Genomic DNA, 20,176 nt, shown 5'->3' on the forward strand with positions numbered 1-20,176 from the left:
TATTGCAATACTTCCAGACCGACTGAAATTCGCTTTTGAATTCTGACCATACTATTCGCGAAAGAATACAAAAAGAAATCAAACATAAAAATATCTCAATTTTACCACATATCATATTTTACAAGAGGATTTCAATAATTTTCCTAATGGTAGTTTACAGTACAGTTACAATAATTTTAAGCGCTTAGAACAGATTTTTTCTACAAATTATTAAAACTTTTTTTTCTTTGAGTTAGCATTCAACTGGTAAGAAAAGACAAAAAATATGTGTTTTTCATTCTTTTAGAATAGAAGTAAACTGCACATTACGAGTTGCGAAGTTTCTCAAGAATATGATACTCGAAAAATTTATCAATAACGAGAAGAATTATAGGCTTCATAATTGAGAAGTCAAAATTGTAATGCTCAATATTAGTAGAGTTACTATATGTTACTGTATGTAAGTTTATGTAATAGATGTACAAATATTTTAATGAAATATATAAAAATTAAACTAATTATGTTATGTAACTAATTATGTTAATCAAACAAAACGACAGCTTAGAACGAGACTTCGTGAACATCAGTATTCTGTCACTTCTCACCAACATAATTCTGTCATTTCTGAGCATGGTCTTAATACCGGTCATTCTTTTGATTGGAGTTCGTCTCATGCGCTTGACATTGAATCTAATTATTTTAAAAGACTAACTTCCGAAATGTTATATATAAAACTAAATCATAATAGTAATTATGTTATGCGTGATACAGAATTGTTAGATAACTCTTATCTTCCACTTTTAAATAAAATTGCCTAGTTATCTTGTCTCTCGACAGATGGATCTTTATTATGTACGTATAATGTGGGCCTCGGTTTGAATTTCCTCAGTGGAAATCTTTCGAACGCAAACAACATCTTTGTGTCATTTGACTGTAAATACTGAGAAGATGCACAGTTGAGGTACGATGACAAATCAATTTTCTATTTTAAATTACATCTTTGTCAAAAGGCGGACTAAATATGTTAATTTTTTTGTAATTTTGTTTTGTTTTGGTTTGTAATTTTCTTATCAGCAATCCACTGATGATGACTCAATTAAAGTAATCGAAACGTCTGGACAATTAATATTATGATTATTTCTATGCACACCATCCTGCAAATGGTTCTTACAGCCCTATGATTATCTCGAATTTGAAATAAATAAAAAAATACTTACAAAACTTACTATATTTTCTGTTGAAATATCAACATATGAAATATGAATATAACATGTAAGTAGAATGTAATATAATTGTTATAAATTTACAGAAATGTTATATAAAAGTTATATTGTCATTACCAGCTAATAACAAGCAATATAATAGATATATAACATAATTATATTACATTTATAAAATAAAGTTACATAACATCGATGTTAATAAAGTATAACAGCTGTTATATTACGTATATTACGCTGGTACTTCTATGTTATATAAAAGTTATATTCTGTTTGCTGGAAAAAGATAGAAGAAGGAAAGCAAATAAGGTATTTAAGATACATACTGCAGAAAAACGGAGGAGCAGAGAAACATGTGGTGGAAAGAATGAGAAGAGCGGTGATCGCGATGAAGCAAACTTAGAGCATCGGAGAAAGACTATACAAAGAGAACTCCAGAAGAAGGATGAAAATGTACGAGTTGGTGGGCAGTGTGGCATTATACGTCGCAGAGATATGGGGGTGGAAGAAGAAAGAAAGATTGGACAAAGTGACGAGAAAATACATAAAGTGGATATTAAGATTGGATAGAAGAACGCCAAACTATATTGTAAAAGAGGAGACAAAAATGAAGGAATTAAGACTAGAGGCTATACAAAGAGCGAGAAAATATGAAGAGAAAACACGGCAATCGAAAAAGAAGTTAGTGGTAGAGTGCATGAAAGAAATAGAGAGAGGGGAAGAATGTAGGTGAGAGAGAAATGGAGAAAAAAAGTGATGCAAGACGTGGGTATTAGCAAGGAGGAGTTAAAAGAAAAGAGAGAGAGAGAGGAGATGAAGGAGATATGCAAGAAATAGTAGAGAGAATATAGTAGAGAGAATAAAACAGAAAGATAAGGAGGAAAGAAGGAAAGAGATAGAGGAATCGAGATACAACGTCAGCTACAGAAACGCAATAACAGAAGAAGTACCGGCATACTTAAGAGGAAAGAAAAGTAAGAAAGAAAGGACAAAGATAGCAACATACAGATGCGAAAACGAAATGAAGGAGAACCAACAGTGGCTAACAGAGGAGGAAAGGATGTGCACAATATGCGGAGTCGAAATAAAGGATATAACACATGTATTGAAAAACTGCGACAAAACAAAAAACGAAATATCAGAAGAAGAGTTCTTAAGAGAAAATAGGAATGGCTGTAAAGTAACGAGGAGAATTAATGAAATAAGGAAAGAAAGAGGAATTGAAGATAAGAAAGAGATAGAAGGGGAGGAAAAAAGAACAAAGAAAGAAGAATACCATAAAAACAGCGATCAATAGAGGATAAACAAAGTGATATTAAATGTAAGGACAGTACGAACTGTGAGTGACAAGAAAGGGAAAAAGCAATATTAAAAGAATAAGAACAGTGATTTCATAACATACATATATAGTAGTTAGTTAGTAGTATTAGCGGTATTATTTAAAATATGGTAAAAGATGCTAAAAGATGTTACAAAACGTTAAAATATCCAAAATGTTAAAAGGTTAAAATGTTACTATGTTAATATGTTAAAATGAAAATGAAAGTTATTTCGGGTCAAATGTAAAAATGTAAAAATGTAAAAATGTAAAAATGTAAAATGTAAAATGTAAAATGTAAAATGTAAAATATAAAATGTAAAATGTAAAATGTAAAATGTAAAGTAGCCGGAAGTCATCCAAAGCAGAAAGACAAGGATTAAGCTTAATAACTAAATAAAATAAATATATTATTGAAATATATAAAAAGATACTTCAAAAACTTACAATCTCTTCTGTCGAAATATCAACATGAGAAAGTCGATTAAATACGCAGGAATGATGTGAAAGAAAAAGACAAATAAGTTGTGCACATATTTGTTGGTACGTATATCTCCATCCGGATACCAAGCCTGTCCTTCAAAAGGATAATCATAAATGATTTTCCTGCCTTTCTCTAACATTTCACCCCATGTAATGGGCCTTACATTTCCCTGCGTTATGTTGTACACTGGTATGCTTTTTGATCTGTTGACATCAAGAATTATAATTTAGTTGTGTAGATATAAAATAGAAAAGCATTTAATGAACTAAAATAGAAGTATGTACTTCATCTTGCTGGTACCAATCACATATGATAAGAAAATTATACTATTAATTGCAATGTCGACTGGAATAATTTCGGCATAGTAAGTTGGTGTGCAGTGCATTGATCTAATAACACCTTTGCCTGCGCCGACAATTATGCCTCCAATTCCATTTAAAGTGTCAACCCATCCTGGGACTGGCTCCAATAAAATAGGAAATACTGCGCAACATAACCATTTTTTAATTTGATTGCTCATNAGGAGCAGAGAAACATGTGGTGGAAAGAATGAGAAGAGCGGTGATCGCGATGAAGCAAACTTAGAGCATCGGAGAAAGACTATACAAAGAGAACTCCAGAAGAAGGATGAAAATGTACGAGTTGGTGGGCAGTGTGGCATTATACGTCGCAGAGATATGGGGGTGGAAGAAGAAAGAAAGATTGGACAAAGTGACGAGAAAATACATAAAGTGGATATTAAGATTGGATAGAAGAACGCCAAACTATATTGTAAAAGAGGAGACAAAAATGAAGGAATTAAGACTAGAGGCTATACAAAGAGCGAGAAAATATGAAGAGAAAACACGGCAATCGAAAAAGAAGTTAGTGGTAGAGTGCATGAAAGAAATAGAGAGAGGGGAAGAATGTAGGTGAGAGAGAAATGGAGAAAAAAAGTGATGCAAGACGTGGGTATTAGCAAGGAGGAGTTAAAAGAAAAGAGAGAGAGAGAGGAGATGAAGGAGATATGCAAGAAATAGTAGAGAGAATATAGTAGAGAGAATAAAACAGAAAGATAAGGAGGAAAGAAGGAAAGAGATAGAGGAATCGAGATACAACGTCAGCTACAGAAACGCAATAACAGAAGAAGTACCGGCATACTTAAGAGGAAAGAAAAGTAAGAAAGAAAGGACAAAGATAGCAACATACAGATGCGAAAACGAAATGAAGGAGAACCAACAGTGGCTAACAGAGGAGGAAAGGATGTGCACAATATGCGGAGTCGAAATAAAGGATATAACACATGTATTGAAAAACTGCGACAAAACAAAAAACGAAATATCAGAAGAAGAGTTCTTAAGAGAAAATAGGAATGGCTGTAAAGTAACGAGGAGAATTAATGAAATAAGGAAAGAAAGAGGAATTGAAGATAAGAAAGAGATAGAAGGGGAGGAAAAAAGAACAAAGAAAGAAGAATACCATAAAAACAGCGATCAATAGAGGATAAACAAAGTGATATTAAATGTAAGGACAGTACGAACTGTGAGTGACAAGAAAGGGAAAAAGCAATATTAAAAGAATAAGAACAGTGATTTCATAACATACATATATAGTAGTTAGTTAGTAGTATTAGCGGTATTATTTAAAATATGGTAAAAGATGCTAAAAGATGTTACAAAACGTTAAAATATCCAAAATGTTAAAAGGTTAAAATGTTACTATGTTAATATGTTAAAATGAAAATGAAAGTTATTTCGGGTCAAATGTAAAAATGTAAAAATGTAAAAATGTAAAAATGTAAAATGTAAAATGTAAAATGTAAAATGTAAAATATAAAATGTAAAATGTAAAATGTAAAATGTAAAGTAGCCGGAAGTCATCCAAAGCAGAAAGACAAGGATTAAGCTTAATAACTAAATAAAATAAATATATTATTGAAATATATAAAAAGATACTTCAAAAACTTACAATCTCTTCTGTCGAAATATCAACATGAGAAAGTCGATTAAATACGCAGGAATGATGTGAAAGAAAAAGACAAATAAGTTGTGCACATATTTGTTGGTACGTATATCTCCATCCGGATACCAAGCCTGTCCTTCAAAAGGATAATCATAAATGATTTTCCTGCCTTTCTCTAACATTTCACCCCATGTAATGGGCCTTACATTTCCCTGCGTTATGTTGTACACTGGTATGCTTTTTGATCTGTTGACATCAAGAATTATAATTTAGTTGTGTAGATATAAAATAGAAAAGCATTTAATGAACTAAAATAGAAGTATGTACTTCATCTTGCTGGTACCAATCACATATGATAAGAAAATTATACTATTAATTGCAATGTCGACTGGAATAATTTCGGCATAGTAAGTTGGTGTGCAGTGCATTGATCTAATAACACCTTTGCCTGCGCCGACAATTATGCCTCCAATTCCATTTAAAGTGTCAACCCATCCTGGGACTGGCTCCAATAAAATAGGAAATACTGCGCAACATAACCATTTTTTAATTTGATTGCTCATCAGGTTTTTGCAAAATATTAGTTCTTATAGCCAATATTAAACATTGCGATAATTACCGATGGAAGGTCTAGCAATAATACACGGAAGATTAGGGTATTCATTGGCCACCAATGTTTCCGTAAGTCGTTTTGAATACGTGTAACAATTTGGATGCGGACCTAATAATCTGTAAATATAAATGTATATAAAAAATAGATATTTTTTTTAATATATAATAATAAAATATTAATATATACAATAAGAAATTATTATAATTTATACATATCATTGTTAATGTTATAAAAATTTAATTACTTAGGTGTAATTAGATCGATAGCTTCTTCGTCCAGCCATTCAACGAGTCTCATGATATCATGAGGATCATGAGGAGAATCGTAGATATGTTCGCCAAGTTCGTCTTGATCGACATGACAATAAGCCGTACTTAAATGTACGAAAACTTGCAAGTGTTTCATTTGTTTTGCCAACTTTAGTACTGTGTGTGTACCCATCTTTTGAAATTAAATTAATCATGTCGTATATACTCATTTTGTTACACAAAATATAAAAACTTTGCAGTTTAAAGTTGTATATTAATTATATCAAGTATTTATTTGTATAATTAGTTTTTGGACACACACATTTAATTATTTTAATATTTGTTATAGGGAAATTAAAAGTACAGAAAATAATAAACAAAACTTAAAAATAATATTAATACACCTAGCTGCTACGGTGAATACTGATATTTATGATAGTTATAATAATCTACCGTGTTCATTTTGATAGAGTCTTTCATTTTCGCCTCCAATCTAAGACTTGCGGCTAAATGAAATACTACGTTTACTTCCTGTATCAAACACTCGCGCTGTACGGTAGTAAGACCTAAATTATCTGATAATATATCGCCATTTAGTGGTATTACTTTCTTAAAAATTTGAGGTTTCTGTTCCTGTAGTCTTCGAAATAACTGTAAAAATATCAGTTAAATAAAAAACCGTGCAATTAATATAAGTTTATATAAATAATTTTGAAGTTCTTGTAAAAAATATGTGTACAAAAAAACAAGATTAATTTAAAAATAGCAAAAAAGCCATTTTTGAATATTTGATACGTATAATTGCGAAACATTTATACGAGACAGTTATTTATCTATTTGGTTTTAATTTATTTTTTCGCAAAATTTGTAGTTTAAATATATCTACTTCATACATAAAAACAATTTCTTACTGGTATGTTGAACATATCCTTAAATCGATTTTCCCAATTGCGGTCTTTCTTGTCTCGTATGAGGATATAGATTTTACTGAGATCAGAGCAGCTGTACAGTAATTTTTCAATGAGAACTTTGCCCATAAAACCGGAAGCGCCGGTAATAAAAATGATCTTATCCTTGTAGAAGGACTGAACTGCAGATCTCGATTCGTCCATAATCTTGAATTGTCACAAGAGTTTCCTGTTTATGTTATGTGTACAGTATTCCGTAAGTGCCGTACAATTTCTTGTTGGAAATTAGAGTGGGTTATATTAAATGAAAAAGTTCGTCATCATTTTTCGAGATTTGCAATAATTATTGAGATCTCAATGAATAAAGATTTGCGAGTGAGCATGCATCGGGCTGTCGTACGGCGCGACATTCCGGCGCCAGTGTTCTCAGTTTTGACTTTTTTGCAGCATGCTGAAGCGGTGAACCGAATGCGCACAACAGCAGTAAGTTTATGCAGGTAGACCTCGCTGCTGTTGTGCGCATTTTTTCCACCACTTCAGCATGCTGTAAAGGGCCGTCTACAAAGGAAGTAGGCAGTATAGAGTAAGAAGTAAGGTTCTTGGAGTTATATCAGTTTTGTCTATACAAGTAATTATTTTGCGTTTTATAACACTCGTCTTTCATTAGCTAACAGTAAGGCAGTAGGCAGTGTGAAATAGAATCTACTCATTCCGTTATTCTCGTTGTTACTTCACCGTAAAATAGTTTACTCTCTACTCTTACTGTTTTAGTATCTTCATTGTAGACTGACTCTTATGATGCTCATTTATTCGCAAATCTTTATTAATTAAGATTTCGGTAATTATTACGAATCTTGGCAAAGAACTGTTTGACTTAATATAATCTTTTCTATCTGCTCACAAGAGATTGAACGGCAATTCCGGAACATCTTGAATATTGTGGTCTGGTTTTTCGATAATTTAGAGATTATTGACTAACAAGATCAGAATCACGTGCTGCGTTAAAAAAAGTAACCAAAGATTAAAAAGAAAATACACTATATATTTCTGCAGAATCCTTCTTCCAAAAGCTACCAGGTTTTAAAAACATTCTTTTTTTTCACCAATTTAATGTTTTAATTCCTTCTTTTTAAATTTTATTTTTTCTCTTATAATTTATGTTTTTAAAATATATAATGTCATGAAAATTATAAAACATTATATTAAAAAATTATTTTCTACTTACAATCTTTCTATTGTAACACTTATTTCTGCGAACAACTTAGATAAAATTGTACACAATAGCACTATCAGAAGAATTGTGTTATATTCATACGTTCGTTGTCGAGTCCGGCGAATGTTACTAGCAAAATGATTATAAATGTTTCTTCTACTGGTGTATTTATATGATTTATGTATAAATTGCACATAGTTGTTTTGTTGATTACATAATTACTTGTGAAATACATTATTATTAAAAAACAAGTTTTTTAAACAAGTTTTTTTAATAATAATTTATACCATTATACAATATACGTAAGAAAACCATTTAGTATAATCTCATGCAAATATAATCATATAAAACATGTAGACTTTGCAGTCATAACAATTTATTGATTTTTGTAGTTTCAGAATATTTTATGATATAATTAAAATAAAATTCGATATATGGTACTAGAAATGAGGTATATAGTATTAAAAAAAACTCGGAACATTATTGAATTGAATAATTAAATTGAGTATAAAGTTTTTTGCGTAAAAAACTCGAGTTTTTTTATGAATTATAAATAATTTGCTCGTAACTGACCAGTATTGAGATCATTGTGAATAGGAGAGACACTGGGCATAGTACAAATCTGTCTGTGTGTTGTTGATGTTACGCTCGGCTGTGACGTTAGCTTGTAAATGAGTGCGAACATTATTGTTTTTTTTTCTATCAATTCAGCCGGTGAAATTGCGCTTATGGTTTGTAAATACTTGATATGTATGTGAGTTAATTGCAATAAAAACAGTCTTTAGAATATTATAAAGAACGTTCATTTTAATTCCTCAGATAGCCAAGTCTGTCAAAGCAGATTTTGCCAAATTCTTGTAACAAATGTTTGTTAGCAGAAAGGCATCAAATATAGTGCAGAGCTTGTTATATCTGCCGATGTCGCAAAATTGCTAGCAGAAATATATCCAAGCTTGTCGACAAAAAATAACAGCAAATTGCTGATAAAAACCGAGCAAAGCTTGATAACCCGAAACCACATTGACGCCAAATATAAAGCAAGATCTGTGCGACACATTCTGACAGCAAATTGAGAGCAAAAATCAAGCAAGACTTGCAGTTCGGCTAGATTAATAAAGAATTATTAACATATATCCTAAATTTATTTTTACAAATTATAGACATATATACATAATCTTTATACATAATATACATAAAATTGGGTTTAAATTTGAATATTTAATCGACAATAATTATTATATAAATATTAAAATGACGTCTATGTAAAATATTTTAATATTTATACGTTTTACAACAATTAATTGTTTGTATAATATTTAAGTTTAAATAATTTTACAATATTTGTATATTATTAAAAAATATTGGGACCTTGAATAAGTTCTCGCTGATTTTTCGTGAAAATTAGTGCTTTATTTAAAAAAAGTCGTAAAAAACATGTCACTGAAAGTATTGCTCATCACTAGCCACTACTTTTTCTCATTTTTCTGGCAGCATTTGAATTCCACATCGGAAAAACGACATGTCTTTTGAGGTTATCCAAGAATCGACCCAGTTTTTGGCATCTTTATAAGAATGGAAGTGCTGCTCAGCCAGGCCATGTGCCATTGATCGAAACAAGTGATAATTGGAAGAGGCAATGTCTGGTGAATACGGCGGGTGGGGTAGAACTTCCCATTTAAGCGTTTCCAAGTAGGTTTTCACCGGTTGTGCAACATGTGGCCGCGTTGTCATGTTGCAAAATCACTTTGTCGTGTCTCTGCTCGTTTAGCGGCCGTTTTTCCTTCAATGCTTGGCTCAAACGCATCAATTGTAGTCGATAGCGATTTTTCGTGATGGTTTCGGTCAGTTTGAGCAGCTCATAATAAACTACACCCAGCTGATCCCACCAAATGCAGAGCAGAAGCTTCGAACCATAGATATTCGGCTTTGCCGATGATGTTAATGCATGGCCGGGCTTACCTCACGATCTACTTTCTACGCTTACTTCTACGCTTAAGGTTATCGTAGTGTATCCACTTTTCATCGCCAGTCACGATACGATGCAAAAAACTTTTCCTTTTCTGCCGTTGAAGCAGCTATTCACACGTGAAAAAACGCCGTTCGACATCTCTCGACTTCAACTCGTACGGCACCCAATGTCCTTGCTTTTGAATCATTCCTAATACTTTCAAACGTTTCGAAACTGTTGTGTCATCTACTCCTAATGATTCTACAAGTTCAGCGTCTGTCATGAGTCTTCATGAAGTAACGCCTCCAATTTTTTGTCTTTAAACTTTTTCGGTGCGCCACAGCGTTCTTTATATTCAACATCAAAATCATTATTTTTGAAGTGTCTAAACCAATCTCTGCATGTTGTTTCCGACAGAGCATGGTCGCCGTAAGTCTCAACAAGAATTCTGCGTGCTTCAGCTGCAGATTTTTTTTGAATAAAATAGTGCAATAAAATTGCCCGCAAATACTCTTTTTTGGCACAAAATTCGACATGTTTAAGACTATGAAAAAAAACGTTGTATACACTTCGGTGAAATGACACTGAATTTCAAGCTTGCCTATGGTACTTCCTTATAGATGCGTTATATATATACCATCTTAAACTACACGCACGCAGTTCTGGTAAAATCATCTGTTGGAAAACAGCGAGAACTTATTCAAGGTCTCAATATAACTTACAATATTATGCACGTACGATATTTATTGTTTATTTTAGTACAAAATTGATTTTTCTTAACCAGAAAAAGCGATTAAGTATTATGGCCAAACTGCGCTCTCTTAGAATCAATTAAAATTTCACTAATTGATTCAGTGATAAAAAAGTTTACTGGGAAATGATAATATCACTGATTTGCAGTGAAAAAATGCCTTTTGTAAAGTTAGGTATCAGTACCCTGATAGGAAAACATTTACAAAATTATGTGACGAAATCTTGCACTAAAATTGTAATTTGCAATTATACAGATATATTTTAGGAAATAGATGGAAAAACATTGATCTTTTATAAAATATTTGTAGTTGTTTGCAAAATTAGTTTCCAAATACTATTTCGGCAAAAGAATAACGATATGGCAAATCATCTTAGCGGTATATTTGCAAAATTAATTTCACAAAGAAATTTTCTAATAATTGAGGAAAAATGTCAGCTATGTGATGTTTAAAATATATAATTGCATACGAAGAAATCAACTTAATTCATGTATATACTTAAGGAAGTGCATAACGACTATTTCGCAATTTTTGACAATTATTATTTACAAAAGTTTATTTCGACAAAACTGTTGCGTTATGGCGAATCATCTTAGTGCAATCATTGCAGGATCATCGTTATTCATGATGTTATTTTTGTATATTATATATATATATATTATGTAAAAATACTTTTTTGAAAACTATATTTAAGAAGAGAGAAAAGTTCTGCACTAATGAATTTTGTATAATTTGGTTTGTTTATTATGTGTAAATTTTATACTTTTTTATTATATATATATATTATAAATTGTCGAGGTTTATGTTTCCAGACCGAAACTTTTCGCCTCGTCATTCTTTCACTGGCAGAACTTTCGCTAAAAGCGGTATTAATATTTCGCTTTGCTTCAGCCGCACTATGATGGAATGTAAACTCATATAAATAAATTAGACAAATTTTGTTATTTTCCATGTTGACTTAAACGCGAGTTTCAACAACTAATACCGTATTCAATAAGTAAAGTAGTATATAAATTAACCTGTAGAATATGTATTTTTCAAATGATATACATACAATGGTATACAGCGCTATCTACATAAAAGAAAAATGAACTACAATGACGAGAAGTTCAAAATACGAAAAACGGCCATTTCATTTGCACCAATCTAATATTATTAATTTTTACGCATTCGCGTATATTCAATGTATTTGTGGTGGTTTTAGTCGCCACAAATTATATTATATTATTATATTATTTTTTTAGTATATTATTTTTTGCGAGCACACACTTTTTCTTTTCCAATATTACTCGCACACTCTTTTTAACCTGCGAAACCACTAAGCGGGTCAAAAATTGTCTGTTTCTGATGTTTTGACGTTAGTGGTGCTTAGTTAATTGTTACGTTAGTTTTCTTATATATCGGATGCGTTCAACAAAACTCAGCGCATGAGCTAATGGCTTGTTTTTGTATTGCAAATATGAAAGTATATATTGATGACAAGCAAGAATTGTAAAGGCCGTGCTAATCGCTGAGTTCTGCTGAATCCAACCTTTATTACCTACATAGCACGTAATATTACTGCATTATCACAGTAAAATTGCAGTATATCAATAATATTACATATTATAATATAATATTACAATAATATTATCGACATATTACATTTATGTATAATAATGAAATATTACGGTAAGACTGTATTTCAAGTTGCAATATTATATATATAAAATGTTTTTATTATGTCTTCTAAACGTTAGAGATGTTATTTAACGTGATTTACTGTTTGGCACGTTGTATATATTGCATTAAACTACCCAGTAAAACATTTTCCATGTATAAAATTGTATGGACATATTTGGTATATAAATTTGCATAATTAGATATAATAAGTTTAATTTGTGTATAAGTATATATGATTATATATCAAAAATGTTTTAAAAATATAGTAAAAATATAGTTTTATACAATTTTTTTGTATCTAACATGATACTAATAGAGTTATTTTGTAATTTGATATGGAACATCTCTGAAGTCATTCTCTTAAAAAAAGAAATTCTCTATTTATAAAATTGTATGGACATATTCGGCATATAAATTTGCATAATTAGATATAATTATTTTAATTTGTGTATAAATATATATGAAAACTTTTTTACCAAATATGAATAAAAAATTTTAAAACTAATAAATTTTTGTATGTCACGAATATCTTTTTCAGTAGTATTACTCAAACCTATGTATCACTTTGCATTGTACTGTTTGAATAATTATTAATGTGAAAAATATATCCGTAACATTTATAAACTTATAGACATATATGTATATGTATATGTATACATGTATGTACATGTATATGTGTATGTATATATACATATGTGTATGCATGTATACGTGTATGTATATGTAAAGTTCATATTAAAATGATATTACAGTTAATTTATTATGCATATAGTTTTTACAATGTAGGTACAATTGTGTGTAGGATTGGTAAGATAATAAATTTATCGTGGTACGATATTTTTTATAAGCTTTGGCGCAAATATTTTGACAAAACTATGATTCTATATATCTTTTTTGCCTTACTGTAACTATTTCTAAATGTTGATTCCTAAATGTGGTTCGCATGATATAAGAAACAAATTTGTATTATATAAGGTTTTGTTCCTATAATATATAAATTATTATCAGTTTTGTTCCTATAATATATAAATTATTTTATATATCAATTTTGTTCCTATAATATATAAATTTATTATCTTGATTTTTAGCGATATTAAGGACGCAGACGATAGTATTATCCTTTAATATAACGCAGTTATTTTTATTATTGTTTAAATAAAATAAAAAACAATTTAAATAAAATACATCTAAATACAATGTTTTATATTCTTCTATATGTAATCACGTTCATGACTCAATGGATCATTTTTATGATTTCTCTCACGAAATCTTTTGTTATGCACTTCGGAGCAGTTAATACAAAAATTTAACTCATGAAGTCTTTGATCACTCTGTTGAAGTGATTTATCTTCTTTTCGGATTAATTTTTTTTTTTTTTTAGTAAGTTATCAATGTAGTTTTAATAAGAACGGCTCCAAGTTTTTAAATTATTTCTAAGGTGGAAAATATAGGCCGATTGGAGTCTAACCACGGTTGTTAATGTGTCAGATACTTATGAATTTATTATTAAAAATGTTACAGACGTTTCGATTACCATTTCTGATTTCAAAATTTATTATTGTATAGATATATTGAAAAAGACCGGAACTACGGCCGAAACGTCTGTAACATTTTAATAATAAAGTCATAACTTTCTGACACATTAACAACCGTGTTGAAACTCCAATCGGTCTATATTTTCCACCTTAGAAGTAATTTAATATTAAATTAATTTATAACCTTACAATATTACAGTAATATTCTTAATATATCACCGCAACATTACTGTGATATATCATCGTAATATTACTGAGATGCGATTCGGCGGACATTTTAATATTCCTGTGATATTACAGTAATATTACTATGATATTTTTACTATATTAAAATTTAATATTGCAATCGAAAAACAATATTACTGTGATATTGCAGTAATATTACATGCTATGTCGGTAAATAAATATAATACCCACATAGCACGTTGTTACCTATAGTAATGTATTCTTCGTGAAACAGCTGTCATTGGACGTCATTTGCTTTACATAATCTTCTTTTGAATCGTAAATATCAACACTTTATAATTTATTGAATATGTCAAAATTTGTGCCGACCAAAGTGTTTTTGCGGGGAAGCGTTTTTTGACGTGTGAACTGCTGCTTCAACGGGAGAAAAGAAAAGGTTTTTTGCATCGAATTGTCACCGGTGATGAAAAATAGATCCATTACGACAATCCGAAGCGCAGAAAATCATGGGTTACGACCGGCCAACCATCAACATCAGTGGCACAGCCGAATATCCATAGGTCTAAGCTCCTGCTCTGTATTTGGTGGGATCAGAGGGATGTAATTTATTATGAACTGCTGAAACCGAATGAAACCATAACTAAAGATCGCTACCGACTACAATTGATGCGCTTGAGCCGTGCATTGAAAGAAAAACGGCCGGAATACTCCAAAAGACACGACAAAGTCATTTTGCTGCACGACAATGCTCGTCCGCACGTCGCAAGACCGGTACAAACATATCTGGAAACACTTAAATAGGAAGTTCTACCCCACCCGCCGTATTCTCCAGATGTTGCTTCTTCTGATTACCATTTGTTTTGTTCGATGGCTCATAGCCTGTCTGAGCAGAAGTTTACTTCTTACGAAGATTGTCAAAAATAGGTTGATTCGTGAATTGCATCTAAAGACAAAGCATTCTTCCGGCACGGTATTCGTTCCCTGCCCGAAAGATGGTCAAAAGTAGTAAAAAGTGATGGGCAATACTTTAATAATTGTATTTTTTGATTTTCATTTAAAATAAATAATTTTTTTCATTAAAAAAACGCTACGAATTAATTCCAATTCCTAATATTACTGAAAAAAATATATTCGACATATCATACACAAATTCATTACTTTTAAAATATTTTATTTATAGTCCAATGCAATGTATGCAACGTGCCAAACAGTAATTCACGTTAAATAACATCTCTAACGTTTAGAAGACATAATAAACACATTTTATATATATAATATTGCAACTTGAAATACAATACAATCTTACCGTAATATTTCATTATTATACATAAATGTAATATGTCGATAATATTATTGTAATATTATATTATAATATGTAATATTATTGATATATTGCAATTTTACTGTGATAATGCAGTAATATTACGTGCTATGTGAGTATATTTATCAATTAAATTTTTTTTTTTTATAAGTGCTGCAATTTTTATTGCAATCAGTTTTACAGAAAAAATACATTTTTTTATAGATTTTTACAGATTTTTACAGATACTTATGACTCTTTGTTTTAATTACACTTATAAATAATATTAACAAATACATCAAAAACCTTATTGTAATGGATACATAGTGTAAAATATTAAAAGAATTCTTGTTTCTTACTATGTGCGCTCCAAAACTTGCATACTAATATATATCATAACAAATCTTAAACTTCCATGTATCTCTTCAATTATGCAAAAACGAGTGATTGTAGTTTTCCAATAACATACTTCACCAAGATTTTCACTATTTCGCAAGTGTTGTAAATACAATAGAATATTCCAAAATAAAATAGACACACCGTCGTGATATGGATAACATACATTCTGAAACAAACGTATGAAATATGAACTATAATCGAAACAAATGTCTAGACAGTTGCACATTCAGAGACAAAGCACGTAGTTTGAACAAAAGACACAACGTGAACAGCGTTAACTTTTTCTTTTTTTGTCATACGATTATTCATTCAAAACCAGAGAATGTTTAGTTTTTTCTTAAGAAGACGTGACTGAAAAGACAAAAAATTTTCTAGGGCTCGACGAATGGAATTTAAATAAAGTAAGTGTAATACTAAAAGTACTCACACTTTTTGATGACGACGGGCTTTTGGCAAAGTAGATAGATCTTCTTTCATACAGTATTGCCGTATTCCAAGAATTATATCCATAGTGTATTTGTCTTCATCAAGATGACGAATTGCAATGGGAAATAGGTTTTGATCTGCTGGTGATTGTTTGTTGGCTATTGCAATCCCCTTATCGTTACAAAATTTCCAATTCCTCGTGGTAAAATATTGCAATACTTCCAGACCGACTGAAATTCGCTTTTGAATTCTGACCATACTATTCGCGAAAGAATACAAAAAGAAATCAAACATAAAAATATCNTATTGCAATACTTCCAGACCGACTGAAATTCGCTTTTGAATTCTGACCATACTATTCGCGAAAGAATACAAAAAGAAATCAAACATAAAAATATCACAATTTTACCACATATCATATTTTACAAGAGGATTTCAANNATTTTGCTAATNATAGTTTACAGTACAATTTCAATAATTTTAAGCGCTTAGAACAGATTTTTTCTACAAATTATTAAAAATTTTTTTTCTTTGAGTTAGCATTCAACTGGTAAGAAAAGACAAAAGATATATGTTTCTCATTNTTTTAGAATNGGAGTAGACTNCACATTACGAGTTGCGCAGTTTCTCAAGAATATGATACTCGAAAAATTTATCAATAACGAGAAGAATTATTGGCTTCATAATTGAGAAGTCAAAATTGTAATGCTCAATATTAGTAGAGTTACTATATGTTACTGTATGTAAGTTTATGTAATAGATGTACAAACATTTAATTAAAAAATATAAAAATTAAATTAATTATGTTATTTAACTAATTGTGTTGGTTAAACAAAACGACAGCTTAGAACGAGACTTCGTGAACATCAGTATTCTGTCACTTCTCTCCAACATAATTCTGTCATTTCTGAGCATGGTCTTAATACCGGTCATTCTTTTAATTGGAGTTCGTCTCATGTGCTTGACATTGAATCTTATTATTTTAAAAGACTAACTTCCGAGATGTTATATATAAAACTAAATTCTAATAGTATTAATGTTATGCGTGATATAGAATTGTTAGATAACTCTTATCTTCCACTTTTAAATAAAATTACCTAGTTATCTTGTCTCACGACAGATGGATCTTTATTATGTACTTATAATGTGGGCCTCGGTTTGAATATCCTCAGTAGAAATCTTTTGCACGCAAATAACATCTTTGTGTCATTTGACTGTAAATACTGAGGAGATGCAAAGTTGAGGTACGTTGACGAATCAATTTTCTATTTTAAATTACATCTTTGTCAAAAGGCGGACTAAATTTGTTACTTTTTTTGTAATTTTGTTTTGTTTTGGTTTGTAATTTTCTTATCAGCAATCCACTGATGATGACTCAATTAAAGTAATCGAAACGTCTGGACAATTAATATTATGATTATTTCTATGCACACCATGCATTCCTNCAAATNGTTCTTACAGNNNTATGATTATCTCGAATTTGAAATATATAAAAAANTACTTACAAAACTTANAATCTTTTCTGTTGAAATATCAACATATGAAATACAAATATAACATGTAAGTAGAATGTAATATAATTGTTATAAAGTTACAGAAATGTTATATAAAAGTTATATTGTCATTACCAGCTAATAACAAGCAATATAATAGATATATAACATAATTATATTACATTTATAACACAAAGTTACATGACATCGATGTTAATAGAGTCTAACAGCTGTTATATTACGTATATTATGCTGTTACTTCTATGTTATATAACAGTTATATTCTGTGTTTGCTGAAAAAGGATAGAAGAGGTGAAGAAAATAAGGTATTTAAGATACATACTGCAGAAAAGTGGAGGAGCAGAGAAACATGTGGTGGAAAGAATGAGAAGAGCGGTGATCGCGATGAAGCAAACCTAGAGCATCGGAGAAAAACTATTCAAAGAGGACTACAGAAAAAGGATGAAAATGTACAGCGAGTTGGTGAGCAGTGTGGCATTCTACGGCGCAAAGATATGGGGGTGGAAGAAAAAAGAAAGATTGGACAAAGTGACGAGAACATATATAAAGTGGATAGTAAGATTGGATAGAAGAACGCCAAACTATATTGTAAAAGAGGAGACAAAAATGAAGGAATTAAGACTGGAGGCTACACAAAGAGCGATGAAATATGAAGAGGAGGCACGGCAATCGAAAAAGAAGTTAGTGGTAGAGTGCATGAAAACAATAGAGAGAAGGGAAGAACGTAGGTAAGAGAAATGGAGAAAAGAAGTGATGCAAGACGTGGGTATTAGCAAGGAGGAGTTAAAAAAAAAGAGAGAGAAAGGAGATAAAGGAGATATGCAAAAAAAAGTAGAGAGAATAAAAAAGAAAGATAAAGAGGAAAGATGGAAAGAGATAGAGGAATCGAGGTATAACGTCAGCTACAGAAACGCAATAACAGAAGAAGTACCGGCATACTTAAGAGGAAAGAAAAGTAAGAAAGAAAGGACAAAGATAGCAAGATACAGATGCGGGAACGAAATGAAGGGGAACCAACAGTGGCTAACAGAGCAGAAAAAGATGTGCTGAATATGCGGAGTCGAAATAAAGGATATAACACTTGTATTGAAGAACTGCAACAAAACGAAAAAAGAAATATCAGAAGAAGAGTTCTTAAGAGAAGATGGAAAAGGCTGTGTAGTAATGAGGAAAATTGATAAAAGAATAAAAGAAAAAGGAATTGAAGATAAGAAAAAGATAGAAAAGGAGGAAAGAAAAACAAAGAAAGAAGAATACCAAAGAAACAGCGATAAATAGAGGATAAACAGAGTGATATTAAATGCAAGGGCACACAGTACGAACTGTGAGTGACGAGAAAGAGGAAAAGAGCAATATTAGGAATACGAACAGTGACAACATAACATAAATATATAGTAGTTAGTATTAGCGGTATTATTTAAAATATGTTAAAAGATGATAAAAGATATTACAAAACGTTAAAATATCCAAACTGCTAAAAGGTTAAAATGTTACTATGTTACTATGTTAAAATGAAAATGAAAGATATTTCGGGTCATACGTAAAAATGTAAAAATGTGAAATGTAAAACGTAATATGTAAAATGTACAATGTAAAGTAACCGGAAGCCATTCAAAGCCGAAAAGCAAAGATTAAGATTAATAACTAAATAAAATAAATATTTTATTGAAATATATAAAAAGATACTTCAAAAACTTACAATCTCTTCTGTCGAAATATCAACATGAGAAAATCGATTAAATACGCAGGAATGATGTGAAAGAAAAAGACAAATAAGTTGTGCACATATTTGTTGGTACGTATATCACCATCCGGATACCAAGCCTGTCCTTCAAAAGGATAATCATAAATGATTTTTCTGCCTTTCTCTAACATTTCACCCCATGTAATGGGCCTTACATTTCCCTGCGTTATGTTGTACACTGGTATGCTTTTTGATCTGTTCACATCAATAATTATAATTTATTTGTTGTTTAGATGCAATATAAAAAAAAAGCATTTAATGAAACAAAATAGAAGTATGTACTTTATTTTGCTGGTACCAATCATATATGATAAGACAATTAAATCATTAATTGCAATGTCGACTGGAATAATTTCGGCACAATAAGTTGGTATGCAATGTATCGATCTAATAACACCTTTGCCTGCGCCGACAATTATGCCTCCAATTCCATTTAAAGTGTCAACCCATCCTGGGACTGGCTCCAATAAAATAGGAAATACTGCGCAACATAACCATTTTTTAATTTGATTGCTCATAGTTTTTTGCAAAATATTAGTTCTTATAGCCAATATTAAACATTGCGATAATTACCGATGGAAGGTCTAGCAATAATACACGGAAGATTAGGGTATTCATTGGCCACCAATGTTTCCGTAAGTCGTTTTGAATACGTGTAACAATTTGGATGCGGACCTAATAATCTGTAAATATAAATGTATATAAAAAATAGATATTTTTTTTAATATATAATAATAAAATATTAATATATACAATAAGAAATTATTATAATTTATACATATCATT

At 30.6% G+C, this 20,176-nt stretch overlaps 3 protein-coding genes across 3 annotated transcripts in view; all 3 read right to left on the reverse strand.

Moving 5' to 3' along the window:
* The window catches only part of LOC109858179 (putative fatty acyl-CoA reductase CG5065), an 11,738-nt gene extending 8,217 nt beyond the window's left edge, over positions 1-3,521 (reverse strand). The window contains exons 1-3 of the mRNA XM_020435203.1: positions 3,286-3,521; positions 2,965-3,204; positions 7-51 (exon numbers count right to left, since the gene is read on the reverse strand). Coding sequence (XP_020290792.1) covers positions 7-51; positions 2,965-3,204; positions 3,286-3,521 — 521 coding nt within the window. The remainder of the gene's footprint in view (positions 1-6; positions 52-2,964; positions 3,205-3,285) is intronic.
* Positions 3,522-4,944: 1,423 nt separating this feature from the next.
* On the reverse strand, positions 4,945-8,048 carry LOC109858180 (putative fatty acyl-CoA reductase CG5065). The gene is made up of 7 exons (XM_020435204.1): positions 7,937-8,048; positions 6,715-6,918; positions 6,257-6,454; positions 5,800-5,996; positions 5,562-5,671; positions 5,270-5,468; positions 4,945-5,188 (listed from the first exon to the last, which is right to left on the reverse strand). Exons 2-7 carry the CDS (start codon positions 6,913-6,915, stop codon positions 4,945-4,947), a joined length of 1,149 nt encoding a protein of 382 aa, XP_020290793.1. The 5' UTR covers positions 6,916-6,918; positions 7,937-8,048.
* A 7,495-nt stretch (positions 8,049-15,543) lies between these two features.
* LOC109858166 (putative fatty acyl-CoA reductase CG5065) lies at positions 15,544-20,093 on the reverse strand (the record flags this gene model as incomplete). Its single annotated transcript, XM_020435184.1, has 5 exons — positions 15,544-15,872; positions 16,134-16,391; positions 19,346-19,585; positions 19,673-19,871; positions 19,964-20,093. Coding segments are annotated over 5 exons (963 nt in total), but the record flags the coding sequence as incomplete, so codon positions are not given.
* Positions 20,094-20,176: the final 83 nt, after the last annotated feature.

The sequence above is a fragment of the Pseudomyrmex gracilis genome, unplaced genomic scaffold (genome assembly GCF_002006095.1).
Source record: "Pseudomyrmex gracilis isolate BER0280 unplaced genomic scaffold, ASM200609v1 scaffold_191, whole genome shotgun sequence".
NCBI lineage: Eukaryota > Metazoa > Arthropoda > Insecta > Hymenoptera > Formicidae > Pseudomyrmex > Pseudomyrmex gracilis.